The sequence below is a fragment of the Nansenia antarctica genome (genome assembly GCF_963989245.1).
Source record: "Nansenia antarctica genome assembly, chromosome: 10".
Taxonomy (NCBI): domain Eukaryota; kingdom Metazoa; phylum Chordata; class Actinopteri; order Argentiniformes; family Microstomatidae; genus Nansenia; species Nansenia antarctica.
This window is the reverse complement of record NC_137680.1, coordinates 18,997,439-19,012,438: the sequence shown is the minus strand read 5'-3', so window position 1 is coordinate 19,012,438 and position 15,000 is coordinate 18,997,439. Positions and strand designations below refer to the sequence as shown.

Genomic DNA, 15,000 nt, shown 5'->3' with positions numbered 1-15,000 from the left:
CTAACAGCTTACAGAGCTCTGGCCAGTTCAACCTACAGACTCATAATATCCATCCATCCCCCCTCCTTCTACCCTCAGGGTGCTCCAACAAAAACTTCAACAACTCAGAAGATTTTTTTTTTAAAGCCCCAGAGCTGCTGCTGCTGTGTGTGTGTGTGTGTGTGTGTGTACCTATGTATGCGTGTTTGTGTGTGTGTGTGTGTGTGACAGAAAGAGAGAGTTTGTGTGTCTGTGTGTGTGTGTGTGTGTGTGTGTGTGTGACAGAGAGAGAGAGAGTTTGTGTGTCTGTGTGTGTGTGTGTGACAGAGAGAGAGAGAGAGAGAGAGAGAGAGAGAGAGGGAGGGAGAGTTAGTTTTGTGTGTGTGTGTGTGTGTGTGTGTGTGTGTGTGTGTGTGTGCATCCGTGTGTGTCCGTGTGTGTGTGTGCGTGCATGCATGCGTGCGTCCTCCCCCCTCCCTCCCCCTCCTCTCTGTTTTGGAAAGGCTCCTTACATCTGGAAGTCTTTGCTAGTAGCCCGAAGATTTGGGATGACAAGCGTTTGTGCTGAGTTGAGACTCTGCACCAGTAAATAAAGCGGGCCGTCCAGGGTCCATGTGGGTCTCATTTGCAGCAGTGTTTTGGACGGCCCGGGCCATGCAGGAATGTGTAAACACGGAGCCGGCCACGGCCAGGGGGAGAGAGGGAGAGAGAGTTAGCCTGCGACGGGAGCTCTTTACCCTGGCTGAACCCACCAGGACTCTGGCCCGGCCTCCAGGCATCCAGCACTCTGGGAACCACTGCAGCCACTCACACGCCTGAGTTCCAGAGAGGGGTGTCTGCTATCAGTCACCTCACACCAACTAAAAAGCAGACCCGGGATCAAGTCCCACAAGCCCAATCCAATCACACCCGCAGAGCTGATGCAAATACTACAAAGCGGGGGTTTTGCTCCTCTCATATCTAAGGCCCCCGGTTCGATCGATAAGGTTCTCCGTGAGTATGCGTGGGGCAGCGAAATTGGCTTACAAAATAACATGAATAAATGAATACGGTTAAATAAATGATAACTATTTAAATCCACATATCAGCGAACAACCTTGCTAGCGAGTCAATCTGTCGATACTTTCATCTCGGCCCATTCCTGACCACAGAAATCAATATTCTTCCCGGCGAATCGTGCCTTTCATGCTTGGCTAGGTGGGCTTGACATGCTAGGCCTCACCTTCTTCGAGGTGTTCAGTTACCAACATGGCCTGAAAAGCTGCTGGGTTCTCAACTCACTATGCTACGCTCTCCTGCTAAACCCTATGAAGCCACACACACGGTAGCTAGCGAACATCCGCCCTAGCTTTGAGCAGTGAGACTACAAAGCGCAACAATCCAAGATGCGTAGACAAGAACACCCATGTGGTAGCGTTCCTGAATGCAGCGATCATAAAGAATTGATTGGGGTTGTGTTCTCCGACAGGGCCGAGGGACAGCAGAGGGGTCTTTGAGGATGAACCTTTGTGAACTGCGGGCGAGAGGAAATGAAAGGGCTGCGGCACTCCAAACAGCCGAGATGAGTCAGATGGCATCCACCGCAGATCAATAGGCGTTCTACATATGGATTCCTCATAAGAAAGTATAGTAATGGGCACCCTGCTGCTGAGTAATTAATGTGGATCTTTATTACCATTTCACAGATAACCAGATTGCAAGTGGCAAAAGGGAGAGAGAGAGAGGGGGGGGGGAATCCAGTCAATTTCTCAGCAAATCAAAGAAGTCTCTCTCTCTTTCTCTTTTAGTTTTTTAAATATAATAATCATTTTCTGCAAACGGCTAATGATGGTATAAAACAAAATATATTCAAAAAGATAGGATAATCCATGCGTGGCCTTTGAAGTTGCGCTCAGAGTTTCTGACCTGGCTGGAATGGTATGCTGCGCACACACACACACACCCACACATCCCAGAATTCATCAGCGCTCATGTCAGAGGGAGAGACAGAGGAAATGGTGGAATTAATTTAACTCGAATTAACAACCCTGCACCGCCTTTTATTTTCCTTCTTTTTGGGGGGGCTTCCAGGGTCAGCTTTCATTTAAGACTGGAAACGGAAATGATGATCAAATCCCCCCCCCCCCCCCCCAAAAAAAAAAAGAACATATTACAGAAATAAAGGTCATATCTGCTCGACACGGCTCCAATTGTATGGGGTCTCTAAAACATGTGCCGCTGTGGAACCGCATTCATTCGGCAAGTTTATTCAATATCTTCTCCTAATTCAATCACCTTCGGAGGGACCAGATCGGCGCCCCCACCAGCTCTGGGAGGTCAGGGACTGGACCTCTGGACCGGGCCACACAGTAAATCCATGGATCCATACCTGATCGTTGGGTTCTAAATGAGAGCGCTAAAGCCCTGAGTTAATTACTCTGTGTGTGAATCCAAGGGCAGTGCACTTTCACACAAAACAACACACTACCTGCTGCTACTACCTATGTCCACAAAACAACACACTACCTACTGCTACTACCTATGTCCACAAAACAACACACTACCTACTGCTACTACCTATGTCCACAAAACAACACACTACCTACTGCTACTACCTATGTCCACAAAACAACACACTACCTGCTGCTGCTACTACCTATGTCCACAAAACAACACACTACCTGCTGCTACTACCTATGTCCGTGGGGCAAACAGGACCCTCTGTGATAAACAAGGTGTCGCTTTAGACATGGCAGATCGGTGTGTCTGATCACGAGGAACAATTATGGGACACGGTCTGGTGAAAAGGCCCGGATTCTCAAGTCGCGCAAATGACCAAAAAGCATCTTCTTTTTTTTAAAGTGTTTTCCGTTTTTTGGGGGCATATTACGAAAGTTGAAGTGTCGAAGAGCCCCGCTCGATATAAGAAACAGTTTTAGGCTCACTTATCCACTTCTAGATGTCAATGTACGACACGTCGTTTGAAAGCTTACAATCTGCACTTTCACAATCTGGAAGAAAAAAAAAGAAGAACTGAAAAATGACCTCGCCCTAACTTGAGGTACTTTTCCCACCAGACCCTGTCACACATCCACCTCCCTAACACGCTGTGCCACCTCCCTGCCAGACTGAGTTGAGAACCCCGGAGTAGAACTCTGCCTGCCTTATGAGAAATAAAGCTCCGATGAGCACTTGATCCATATGTGTGTACCTTCTCATATGAACCACGCTCTGCCGCTCTGCCACCCTCCCTCCCTCCCTCCTCCTACCACGGCAGAGGCCTGGCAGCTTGTTAATTGCGATGCAGAGCTTACGAGGCCATGGAGAACCCCGGCTCCTCAGTGATGTGGATCTCCAGGACGGCCCCGCCCGGGCGGCAGTGTGCCGGGGGCCTCTCCGGGGGCCACGCAGCACTCTAATGCCACCCTCCTCCCGGTCATTAAAATGCTATTACCGCCCGTCTCTTTACAGAGCCGCTGCGGCTTCAGCAATATGCTTTCCGACCGACCGGGAGCTTTTCGGCGGGCCCCGCGGAGGAGTCGATGGGTTCCTAGTCTCTCCCCTCCTCTCTCCCTTAAAGACCCGGAGCCTGGGGAGCGCTAAGGAGGCGCGGAACAGGGAGGCCCCGTTAGGAGGCGGGGGGAGGGCAGTTAAGGGAGATCCATCTATGGCACTAACCTGTCAGAGAGCTGTCTCCTGGTGGAGCACAGCACTCACACATGAGGAGGGGTGTGTGTGTGTGTGTGTGTGTGTGTGTGTGTGTGTGTGTGTGTGTGTGTGTGTGTGTGTGTGTGCGTGTGTGTGTGTCTCTCTCTGAGTCTGTGTGTGTGGGTGTGTGTGTGTGTGTGTGTGTGTGTGTGTGTGTGTCTCTCTCTCTGAGTCTGTGTGTGTGTGTGTGTGTGTGTGTGTGTGTGGTGTGTGTGTGTGTGTGTGTGTGTGTGTATGTGTGTGTGTGTGTGTGTGTGTATGTGTGTGTGTGTGTGTGTGTGTGTGTGTGTGTGTGTGAGTGTGTGTGTGTCTGAGTGTGCGTTGCGTGCAGCATCAGTAGATACAGTATTACATGCATTAATATTTACATTCAGGTCCTCAGAAAGTGCTTTTTTTTTCCCCCTGACGCCTGTGAGACAAACGTGTCTGCGGCAGAACGATAACACGCCGACGCTGTTTTTTAAGGATCCGCGCCTTTCAGAAATGAGCCCCGACACATCGACAGTAAACAGCAGCCCCTCTTAACCCAGGAGGAATCCTGCTTACAGAGCTGCTCCACTTAAACGGATGGAACGTTCCGGCCCAAACCAGAGAGGAGGGCTGCTGCTGAAGAAGCACTAAACACTCCCCGCAGGCGAGAAGGCACTGACATCTCAGAGCAGGAGCAACCCAATTATTAACAGACAGGAGAGAGGGAGGATGAAAAAAAGAGGGGGGGGAAAAAAAGAAGACAACATAAAAACAGGGCTGGAGCAGGAGAGAGGAGGCCTCGGGTCGTTGCCGTGGCGTCGCCCTCCTCACTCATGCAAATCACGGAAGCCGACCGCAAAGCCCCCCGAAATCCTCTGCCAAGCTTCAAAGTGCGCGTGGCACCCGTGTCTGTGGTGTGAAGGACGGCAGGGAGGGGCTCCTGTCCTTGTCAGAGGAATTCAGTACCCCCCCTTCTGCCTAACCCCCCCGCCCCGTCATTTACTGGGTGGCACCAAAGCCCATACCAACCCCACACACACACACACACACACACACACACACACACACACACACACACAGCTGGAGTCATAGCGTTAACGCCGACCTGTCTAAGGAGGCAAAAACCAGGAAAATATATGTAAAAAGCCTTATGATGTGAAATTATTCATTCACTCATTTGAATAATTCAAATTACTTAAAAAGGGCTCCGTTTTTTAGTCAGGCATTCGGCGAAGCTATTTACCTCAAATCGCATTTGAATAAATACATAAATCCTTTAAAAGTTCCGAGATAAATGAATAAATCCTCACTTTGGTGACTGGGCAATCAGAATTAGTATTCATCCTTATGTTTTTTTTTTTATTCAAACCCAAACAGCAAATCGAATTGAGGAGCGCTATTTTGTGAAGTTCAATTTGGTGAGATAAGCTCAGGTACCTCGTAGCCTCGTAATGTCATAAAGAAAAGCCACGTGTGACAGGACAATATGCATTCCCTAAATGTTAACGGGAGATTTTTTGTATTATTGTATTCGCGCTGCTGTGGTGACTGGCATTGCAGATGCCAAACAAATAATTATTTCAGCTTTAATGGGGCCGGGAGGGGGAGGGGGGCATTTCTTTTTTCCTCCAGCTGCACCTATCACTCACGCCTGTGTTTGCATTGATCAGCGGTGGATTCCTGGGCCCCGTTGGCAGCGAAGGAGACCCGCGATAATAAGGCCTCTGGATTACAACCCAGGCTTTTTAATTTGTCTAATGTCACCCCTGAACAAAAGGGCTGGAATGATGGGCTGCACGGTGGCTCTAATCTCCCCGGCCCCGGTAATGAACCTGGGGGCCGAGGCGGAGAGGTTGGCGAGGTGGAGGTGTGGAGGGATGGAGGGAGCCTCTCTTTCTCTGTCATTGACTGACACACCGTGAACAAGGTGGAAATAGGGGCTGCCTCTCTCAGGCCTCGGTGGGTAAATCATACACAGAGGCTATTAGCGGTTGTCTACAGTCACATAACCAGCACCTAAACAAGCAGCGCTGTCTTGGACAGTGGGGCCTATTCATACAGAGCACGCATTGTTCACGCTAGGACAACAGCCCTGTTCCACATTCGCAGCGGCGCCTTTCTCTCTTTTCATAATTAACTTATACATTCATGGTGTTGTTCCTATGAGAGCAGGCTGATGGAGGAAGTCGGCAAACATGTCACTGTTGCTAATACATCTTTCAGTTCGGTTGGATTAGAATATAAAGTCACTGCCCACCCACCCCCCCCTTCCCCCTCTCCCTCCTCCCCCTCCTCCGCGCGGATGCCTGTTGAGCAGCTGTGTTTGGCCATGATATCTTGTGCGTGAGTGTGTGTGTGTGTGTGTGTGTGTGTGTGTGTGTGTGTTTTTGTGTGCTGGGGCTCTGTGGACATGAAAGGCAGGTGAATAGTGAGGCTTTATCCTGCTGTTGTGTAAGCCAGAGCTCTGTCTGAAACCGCGGGCTTGTCTCGCAGCCACCCCCCCCCGCCACCGTGCCTCAGTCTCCAGGCAATGTTCTTACAGGTGTCACCGAACAGCTGTTAATCACTCTAAATTAGCAGAGGATTAACCTGGTTCTCCGCAGGTCAGCCACAGCCCTGCCGTTACCGAGAGCTGCAGCTGTCTGATAGTCAGTCAGCCAGCCAGCGAAGCACGCACGTACACAAAGGCAGACACACGCACACGCGCACGCACACGCGCCACGAGCCACAGAGTGTACATACAAACTCTATTACTTTCTCTTCAATTTGAACATACTCAAAAGAAAAACATTGCTCAACACACACACACACACACACACACACACACACACACACACACACACACACACTCACACACACTCACACACACTCTCTCACACACACACACACACACACACACACACACACTCACACACACACACACACACACACACACTCTTACACACACACACACACACACACACACACACACACACACACACACACACAGAGTACAAAACGTGACTGCCAATTGTTGGTGCCAAACCCGAACTTCCTCATTTTTATCAGTTGTTGACGCACTTTTTTTTTAAGAACACCAACGGTTTGTTCCCCTCTGGTTTCCGCAACGCTAACTGCTGATGCGCTCGTGGGTTTCTCCTTTTACAGTTTGCTCTCCATCAAAACACTTCTGCCTGCTGTCCTCTCTGACACCTCGCACGCTCACACACACACTCTCTCAGGAGGGAACCACTACACAAACATGTTTGTCCTACAACACTCATAAAAGAAAAAACACTGCTTTCCATATTTAGATACCATTTCTCACTTGACACACACACACACACACACAGATTGTTCTTTGAGTGAACAGAACGCTGAGATCCGGGGGTTAACTAATAATTGAGCCTACAGTAGTGACAATAAGAGCAACTGGCCTTTAAAGCACTGGTGTATAGTTGAGCTGCGGTCAACGGTGGAGGAAAGACTAAGCGCTCCACTCCAGGCCAGGGTCACACACTGGAGCTGTGGAGAACAGCTGGCCTGACACATCTGTTCCCCCCGCATCATCTCCAAGAACAAAAACACCAGCATGTGTTCAAATGACCCCCCACCCCCCTTCATAAAACCACTGCACTTGAGATAAATCAATAAAGACATCATTCCAGTTTATGATTTAACCCGCATTGGCATTAAGGAGACTACATTAAAGAAATAGAAGGAAAAAATAAAAGATTAAAATGACTAGCACTGCTGGAGCTCAAAAAACGCATATTAAATCATCTTCCTGTGGACTTTGATGATAAGGTCTCAGACTTGTCTTTTCCCCCCCACTTTTTTTAAATGTATTTTTTATTTAAAAGCTTTGCCTAAACCTGGCATTATGTGATGAGCAAAGCATTACACCTGGCCAAACCACAGAGCCACACATGTAAGCAAAACATGCCAAAGAACACAGTGAGGAAGCTCTGAGCCTCGTTGGTTAAGCTGATTGGTTGTGAACGATTACAAAACAGGTCCTTCCTGCCCTATCTCTGCCCGGTGACTGACTGACAGCGTCTGTGACAGACTCCAGAAATGGCTCCCGACGGATGCTTTTGGGGATGTTTGTCTGTCTGAAAGCTGATGATGAAAACCGGTGGTCCAATCAAGACAGATTAATAGAGAGGCAGAGGCTTGCCAAAAGAAATATTATGATCCTGTCACGACACTGTCTCTGAACCGAGGCTTGTTGTCCAAACAGTGCTGACGGGAAAAAACAAAAAAAACAAAAAAAGACTAGCGTAGCGGTGAAGGCATAAGCTGTGGTTGTTGTGTTGCCCGCAGACTCACCTTGGAAGGACTGTCTAGCTCTCTCCACCAGCTCCTCGATGGAGTAGCTGGCCAGGTCTCCGCGGGCGTGCTTGGTTTTACAGTACGTGCAGGCGTTCAGGCAACTGTTGAGGGAGAGAAAAAGGGGGATGGTCGTTACCTTTACAGATTTTAAAACCGTACTTTTCATGTCTAACAGCCCTGAAGTCTAGAAGATTACAAAGCAGTGGGAGTGTGTGATCTAGAGGATGACGCCTTCCCTAAAAGGCAATCACACGCTTCATTAACTTATTCTAAATGCCATACCCCTTACCCAATTCTATAATATAGGAGCAACATATCTGAAGAGGAAAAAAATAAGTTATAATATACAGTGACTGAGTGAATCTTTTTGAGTGCTACAGTTGTTGTTGTTGTTGTGCTTTTTTCTTTTCTTTTTTTTTGGAGCGGTTCATGAGAGGTTCTTTTCATGTGAGTGGACAACTGCTTTCAGACATGATCAATTGTTCTGGCTGAATCCTCTCCTGCTTGTTATATTTGAAATAAGCTGAGAGGACCGCAGGTTCCAGTCCTCAGTGGCATGCTAACAGACGCTGGGAGCTTTGAGCTCCTCTCTGCTTTTATCTTCCCCGTGATGAGGCGAGTCCGGCTGTGTTCAAATGGCTACGCCAGAGTACAGGCTCAGAGAGATCCAAGAACAGTCCGTGCCAAAACTTTGACAAGGCATCACGGGTGCTTACAAGTGCTGGGGGGGGGGGATATAACGGCACCAACGAGCTGTTGTAGCATCGTTAGCTTTCACCCAGATCCCCCATCCATCCCACAACAGCAGCCCCTTATCCACTGACCCTGGTGGAAAGTACAAAGCTACAGCTGCTGGTGGTTTACGGCCTTGACCTGGCAAGCAGCTCGGATTGAGCAGATCAATTATGTTACTGGTGTTTTCTTTCCTTTCACCCCGGGTTTTTTTTTTTTGTTGGGGGGGACGACGACGACTTGTATTTCATAAAGACAGCCAGAGGAGAAGAAACATCATGAAAAGTAACAAAACTGAAATAGGGTTGCTAACAAAGCAGTTTCACATATTTTTTTATATTTTCTTCTTCTCAGGACTTTGTAAACAGAGTTGAGAACATGCCGGAGGGCGAACACGGGTCTAGCGTTCGTTCCCTCATATCTGGGAAAAAAGCAATGAAAATAGTATTTTACAAACCGAACCATTCTAGTTATCTCAGTGAACAAACGTCATGTTCGGTTTCACGCACGCCATTAATGACCTACAGAACGCTCGCACAGAACAATGCAGACCTCCACAAATAGAAGCCAACCGTGACCGATGGAGAACATTCATGCTTCAGTCCCAAAGAAGCGCAAAAACATTATCTGTTGCTAATAATAAATCACTCTCCACAGCCTAAGTTATACAAATCAAGAATGTTTTTTTCGTTTTTTCCCCTCTTCTTTGTAGCCTCCATTCTGCTGTAATCGTCCTTAGCAACGATGAGAGATTTGAGAGAACAGACTTGTATAGATGCCCTCAACATCCAGATTTGACGTGAATGGATCTCTGGGAGAGAAAATCCATCTCCTGCACTTTCCTAGATTGGACTGGGCATTAAAGATGGCAACTGGGTCACATGAACTTGCCTGAGAGAAAACAGAAACAGATGGGGCCCTCTCTCTCCCCCCACCCTCTCCAGTAGCCCCCCTGCAGGAGGGCAGCAGCCCCCCCAGCTCTGTGGGGCTGCACAGGGGTCCTCCCTTAATGTGATATAGTCCAGCAAAGTGGATCAAACCCATATTAATCCCAAGAGACAAGAAGCTCCATGCGATGTTTCCACATCACAACAATCCATTTGGACTTAAACATCATTCTACATTGACACTGACAAGAACTCAAGGCTCAGGTTGTGGTCTGGGTGCGGTGCACTGTGTACAGCCTTGTATGAAAGGTGAAAGGTTCAGAACTGTATTTGAGGCTTTTCTATTGAGACTGTATCTGGACTCTATCTAGAGACTGTATATACTGCAGAAGAAGACCCTTTTCCATGAAAAATATACTGATATAATGTTGCAACGGAATTGCAAAAACATAGCGCTAACTCTCCTATGTTATGTTTTAATGATAACTCTCTAAAGATATTGAGCTATGCAAAAACAAGGGAATAAAAAAATTCTTTGCTGAATGAATTACACCATTCCTCTCCTCACCTTGTGGGGCCGATACAACGCAGGCCTCTTTCATCCTCGCGCTCAAGTCGCGTCAGAATGTTCCCGGAAAAAGAAAGTGTCACTCAAACTTTTGAGGTAATTTTAAAATATGCAAGACGGCTCATTATTTATTCATTTTCGGTAGCGGTGCGATTTGGATTATTGACAGACGCGTCGGGGAAAAACGGCGGAGCACTTTTAAGGTAGCAGCGTAGCCTGCAGCGGTCGGCCTGTTTGTGTCAGTGCGTCTCGTCTCCACCTCATCCATCTCCAAAGACAGACGTTGCTCCCAACCTCTCCGCCGTCAGTTTGAAAGCACATCCCGGCTGCCCTCGCGGGACATCCCTCACTTTCACTCCCAAAGATTCCACACAAAAAAAAAAAAACTGACAGAAATATCTAAGCCTCGTCACACAATCCAGAGTGATGAAACCAGGGAGAACTATCCGAGTGAATTAACTTCGCCGCGGTTTGAGAATCGAGAAAACCTTGATTGTGATGATACTGCGCCGAGAGGCGAGGAGAGAGAGGCCTCGATGAACACACCTACGATAAATAATTCCTTAATTAATTGAGCTGAATGTGGCTGGCTGTGTGCTTTTTCTCCCAGTCATTAAGTACACATCGGAGGTACGGTACTTAGACAATATACTTTATCACTGTTCCGAGGCAGTGATGGGGGGGGGGGCCGTGGTGAAAAGTAACCAGCTTTACTCATTGTTACCTCGTCAACGCCGCAGCTGAGGTGGAGACAATACAAGCGGGGGTCCCTTGGCAGACACTGGTCCCTCAATTTATTAATTTCCTCCCCAGTGTGGAATGTGGCACTAAATTACACTGACCCCCCCCGCTAGCAGGGACGCACCCCGAGAGGACGGTCCCAGGAGTGGCTCCATCAAACCAGGAGAGTGGAGGAGAACACTAAGCTGACGATAAGCATTTTGAACTTGTGTTTCTGCATTAATTGGAAGCTAAATCTATGGGCGTGTAGCGAGCTTATTTAGAGATGTAATTAAAATGCTTGCGTGAACTTCAAGAGAAAGTTGCGCAGCTCATCTCATTGTTTATTACAATGTTTGTTTTGACAGCAGGACAAGGAGGGTCGAGTGGGTATTGAACAGACAAAAGTATCAAACCAATTATGCTATAAGTCTCTTACGGAAGGGTGCTCAAAGTCAAAGTGGAGTACGTGAACAGTAGCACTGCGACTAACTAGCACGGGTTTCAAAGGACAGACGTGAAGTTTTGCCTGAAAGCAACAAGGTCTTTTTGAGAAACTAGGTTTCCTTCAGAGGGAGAGGGGTGCTGCTAAGTCTAGGAACCACGACGACCCTAAGGAGACTTGCTGTGTAACTGTAGAAATTCAGAAGAAGCGCAAGGACACACAGACCACACCGACCACAGTCACAACCGTTGCGTAACAACAACAAAGCGAACGCCAGTCCTGTAGTGAACACGAGTCGTGCGGGTGAGCCAGAGGAGCAGTTGGAAGTCAGGCCGCTGTGATAATGAGAAAACGAGCGGATGAAACAACAACAACAGCAGCAGCGGCGGCCCCAGTAACACACAGACCCATACAGCATTCCTTTTACAATGCTCAGACAAGCCGAGCAAAAACAAAGTGTGTCCGGAGCCAAAACAAGAAGCCGTGGCAGCCAGCGCTCTTCATGGCCGCACAGGGAGCACGAGACAACGTAAAAAAATAGAAAAGAGGGGGAGTTCATTAGGTCAGAGACAAAGGCATGATTCAACACACTGGTCTGAGACGCAGAGGCACAGAGACACTCTCACACAGAGAGACGCTGGGAGGGAGGGAGGGGAGAGAGAGAGAGAGAAGCAGGGAGAGATAGGAGAGAGAGAGTGAGAGAGGAGAGAGAGAGTGAGAGAGAGAGAGAGAGTGAGAGAAAGAAGCAGGGAGGGAGAGGAGAGAGAGAGTGAGAGAGAGAGAGAGTGAGAGAAAGAAGCAGGGAGGGAGAGGAGAGAGAGAGAGTGAGAGAGAGAGAGAGTGAGAGAAAGAAGCAGGGAGGGAGAGGAGAGAGAGAGTGAGAGAGAGAGAGAGTGAGAGAAAGAAGCAGGGAGGGAGAGGAGGGAGGGAGTGAGAGAGAGAGAGTGAGAGAAGCAGGGAGGGAGAGGAGAGAGAGAAGCAGGGAGGAGAGGAGAGAGAGTGAGAGAGAGAGTGAGAGAGTGAGAGAAGCAGGGAGAGGAGAGAGAGAGAGAAGCAGGGAGAGGAGAGAGAGAGTGAGTGAGTGAGAGAGAGAGTGAGAGAAGCAGGGAGGGAGAGGAGAGAGAGAGAGAAGCAGGGAGGGAGAGGAGAGAGAGAGAAGCAGGGAGGGAGAGGAGAGAGAGAGAAGCAGGGAGGGAGAGAAGAGAGAGAGAGTGAGAGAGAGAAAGAGAGAGAGAGGCCTCCCCTCTGCTAGGGCCTGGGGAGCAGCTTACGGTGGCTTAGTGCGTCAGGGTCTCGTCTCCCTCGGCCAGGGTGGCCTTAACGAGCTTAATCAGCGAGCTCATCTCTACTCCATCACAGCTTTAACGACAGTCAATTACAGAGACCCGCACATCAGACCCAGACCGAGCGGAACAGAGTTCGGTGGCGTGCCAGGGCCAAACTAAAGTAGCATTGTTGGTTATCGGGAGTTTATATTTCTCATCAAGCTTGAGTTTTTTGTAGAGGAGGGGGGGGGGGGGGGTGAGTTTTTTGTTTAAACCAGCCCCTCAGGGAAGTTGAGAACAGGGTCGTCGGCGGTGTATTCCACACGTCTGTATCGTTGGCAGACGGCCAGGAGGAACCATACACAGCAAGCCACAAGTCCAAACAACCCCATTGTTTTAACGGCGGAGGGGGGGGGGTGATCACATGAGCTCACGCTCGGCTCAGAATGTACAGTACAGCATGTGTGTGAGAGGCAACGTCGAAGAGGACCGTTTCGATATTTCCGCTTTTTTTGGGTCGTGTCACAACATCGCATTTCACAACTGAACACAACAGACTGTTCTACACTCCACTAGGGATCTCTATGGTAGGGAGGACCTGCCTGGATGCACTGTAAGAACACCTGGGGTAAAATGGGTATCTAGAAGTGTGTAGTGTCAGACTAGGGTTTGGGAACGTTCAAATGGCCTCCCTGTTATCCTAGTAGTGAATCACAGCATTACAATACACTGTGCTACAGTCTTCACAGATGGAATGAATGAAGTAAAAACGTGAGTGTACTCTTCAAGACCTCTCGTCTCAAAGGAATATTTCCCCCCCGATGTCAAATCACACAGATTTAACTCTGAAAAAGATCAAAGATGACATTTTTCAAGAAAAAGAAAAAAAAGAAAAAAGTTCACGGGGTAAGACACTGACTTCTGTTAAGAGTTCTGGAATAGTTTTGAGGAGCCGAACGGAGGAGGCAATTTCGTCATTCTCCTGAGACCCTTGCTTTAGCTTGCAACGTCTATCAGACTTCTGAGCGAGATATTGTTATTTATTTCTGTTTGCACTATTCTTCCAAGGCTTGACGAAATGGGCCACAGAGGGGCCGTGAAAAGGCAGAGCGAGTCTGGATTACATGATAGCGGCGATAAAAACAGAGCTGCAATCAGGGTGCAGAGGGGAACAAAAACACTCACTGTGTTTTTAAATAGCGCTCGCTAGCAAGAGAGTCGGAACGCAACAGCACAGTAGCTGTTCAAATCCGGCACCCTTGCTCACTCCCGATCTCAGCAGGTGGAACTAAATGACACATGATTCTAGACGGCCCCCACCATCAATCACCGGCCGAGCGTGAGCTCGTTCGCTCGTATCCCCTTAGCTTCTTAGCTTCACAAAACGCCGACCGGGTTTCATTGTTTCAAGTCGTGCTATTTATTTGAACAGAGACTAGACTAAACAATCTCGGTTGGGAGCTTGTTTGCTTTGAGAAATTCTCGTTCGAAAAACAGCAGAAGTGACAGGCGCGAGATAGATAGATGTGGGGTGATGGGGAGAGAGCTGCAGTTCCATGGAAACCCGCTGGTTCGAGCAGTCGTCCCCCCCGGTCTCCGGCTGAGTGGACGTTCACCCTCCACCCGAGGTGTTAAGTTGTTAAGTAAATCAACATGCTACAGCATTGTACACTGCTTTTACAGCCGGGGGGGAGGGGGGACCGTTCCAGATGTGTAAATCGCATTGTCGAGATTTACAAACAGAACCTCACAAAACCAAAAGGAGATCGTCATGTCTCCCATTACAGCAGAGTGATGCCATGGGACCGGCTATCAAGAACATGGAGACTTTCCAAAAGGACACCTCAGTACATCTGAGTCAGAGGTTTGAGAGTGACTGGAAACCGCCCCCCCCCCCGCCCACCCCCAACCCCACCGTGCCTCTGTTAGCCGTAACCTCCTCCCTCTCTCTCGGTCCATTCCTGGATGGGGAACGGCTATTATAGGAATCATTGTGTGTTGACTGGGAGATCTAACAGACCACACTGTCAGCTGGGGGACTGGGCTCTTCCCACAGTGCTCTCTGCTTCTCTCTCTCTCTCTCTCCTGTTTACCCAAAACAACGGAGCAACAGAACTGAGCCTCCCACGTGCTTGCCTTTCCAAACAGCGTCTCACATGCACGTTAAAAACCGCTCCAGCACCGTAGTCTCATGAAGCTAGGGCACTTGGGAGGGAGGGGGGGGTCTGCTGTGATGCTTCATTCACTGACAGCGATTCAGCTGTGGTTGTTCTTTCTCTCCTCCTCCTCCTTTTTTTTTTGGAGGGGTTCTATTGACTTGTTTGTCAGGCGGAGGTGTGGTGACATCACTGGTAACCTCTCAGGTGAACGGAGCAGCTCTCATAACAACAGGCGTGTTTACCGTGTTTGGAGCTCCCTATAACCGCCCAGCCT

The 15,000-nt window shown here is 48.8% G+C and overlaps 1 protein-coding gene across 1 annotated transcript in view; it reads right to left on the bottom strand.

Moving 5' to 3' along the window:
* cdkal1 (CDK5 regulatory subunit associated protein 1-like 1) overlaps positions 1-15,000 on the bottom strand; it is a 341,623-nt gene that overhangs the window by 180,991 nt on the left and 145,632 nt on the right. Inside the window, exon 8 of the mRNA XM_080540862.1 lies at positions 7,948-8,051. Coding sequence (XP_080396988.1) covers positions 7,948-8,051 — 104 coding nt within the window. The remainder of the gene's footprint in view (positions 1-7,947; positions 8,052-15,000) is intronic.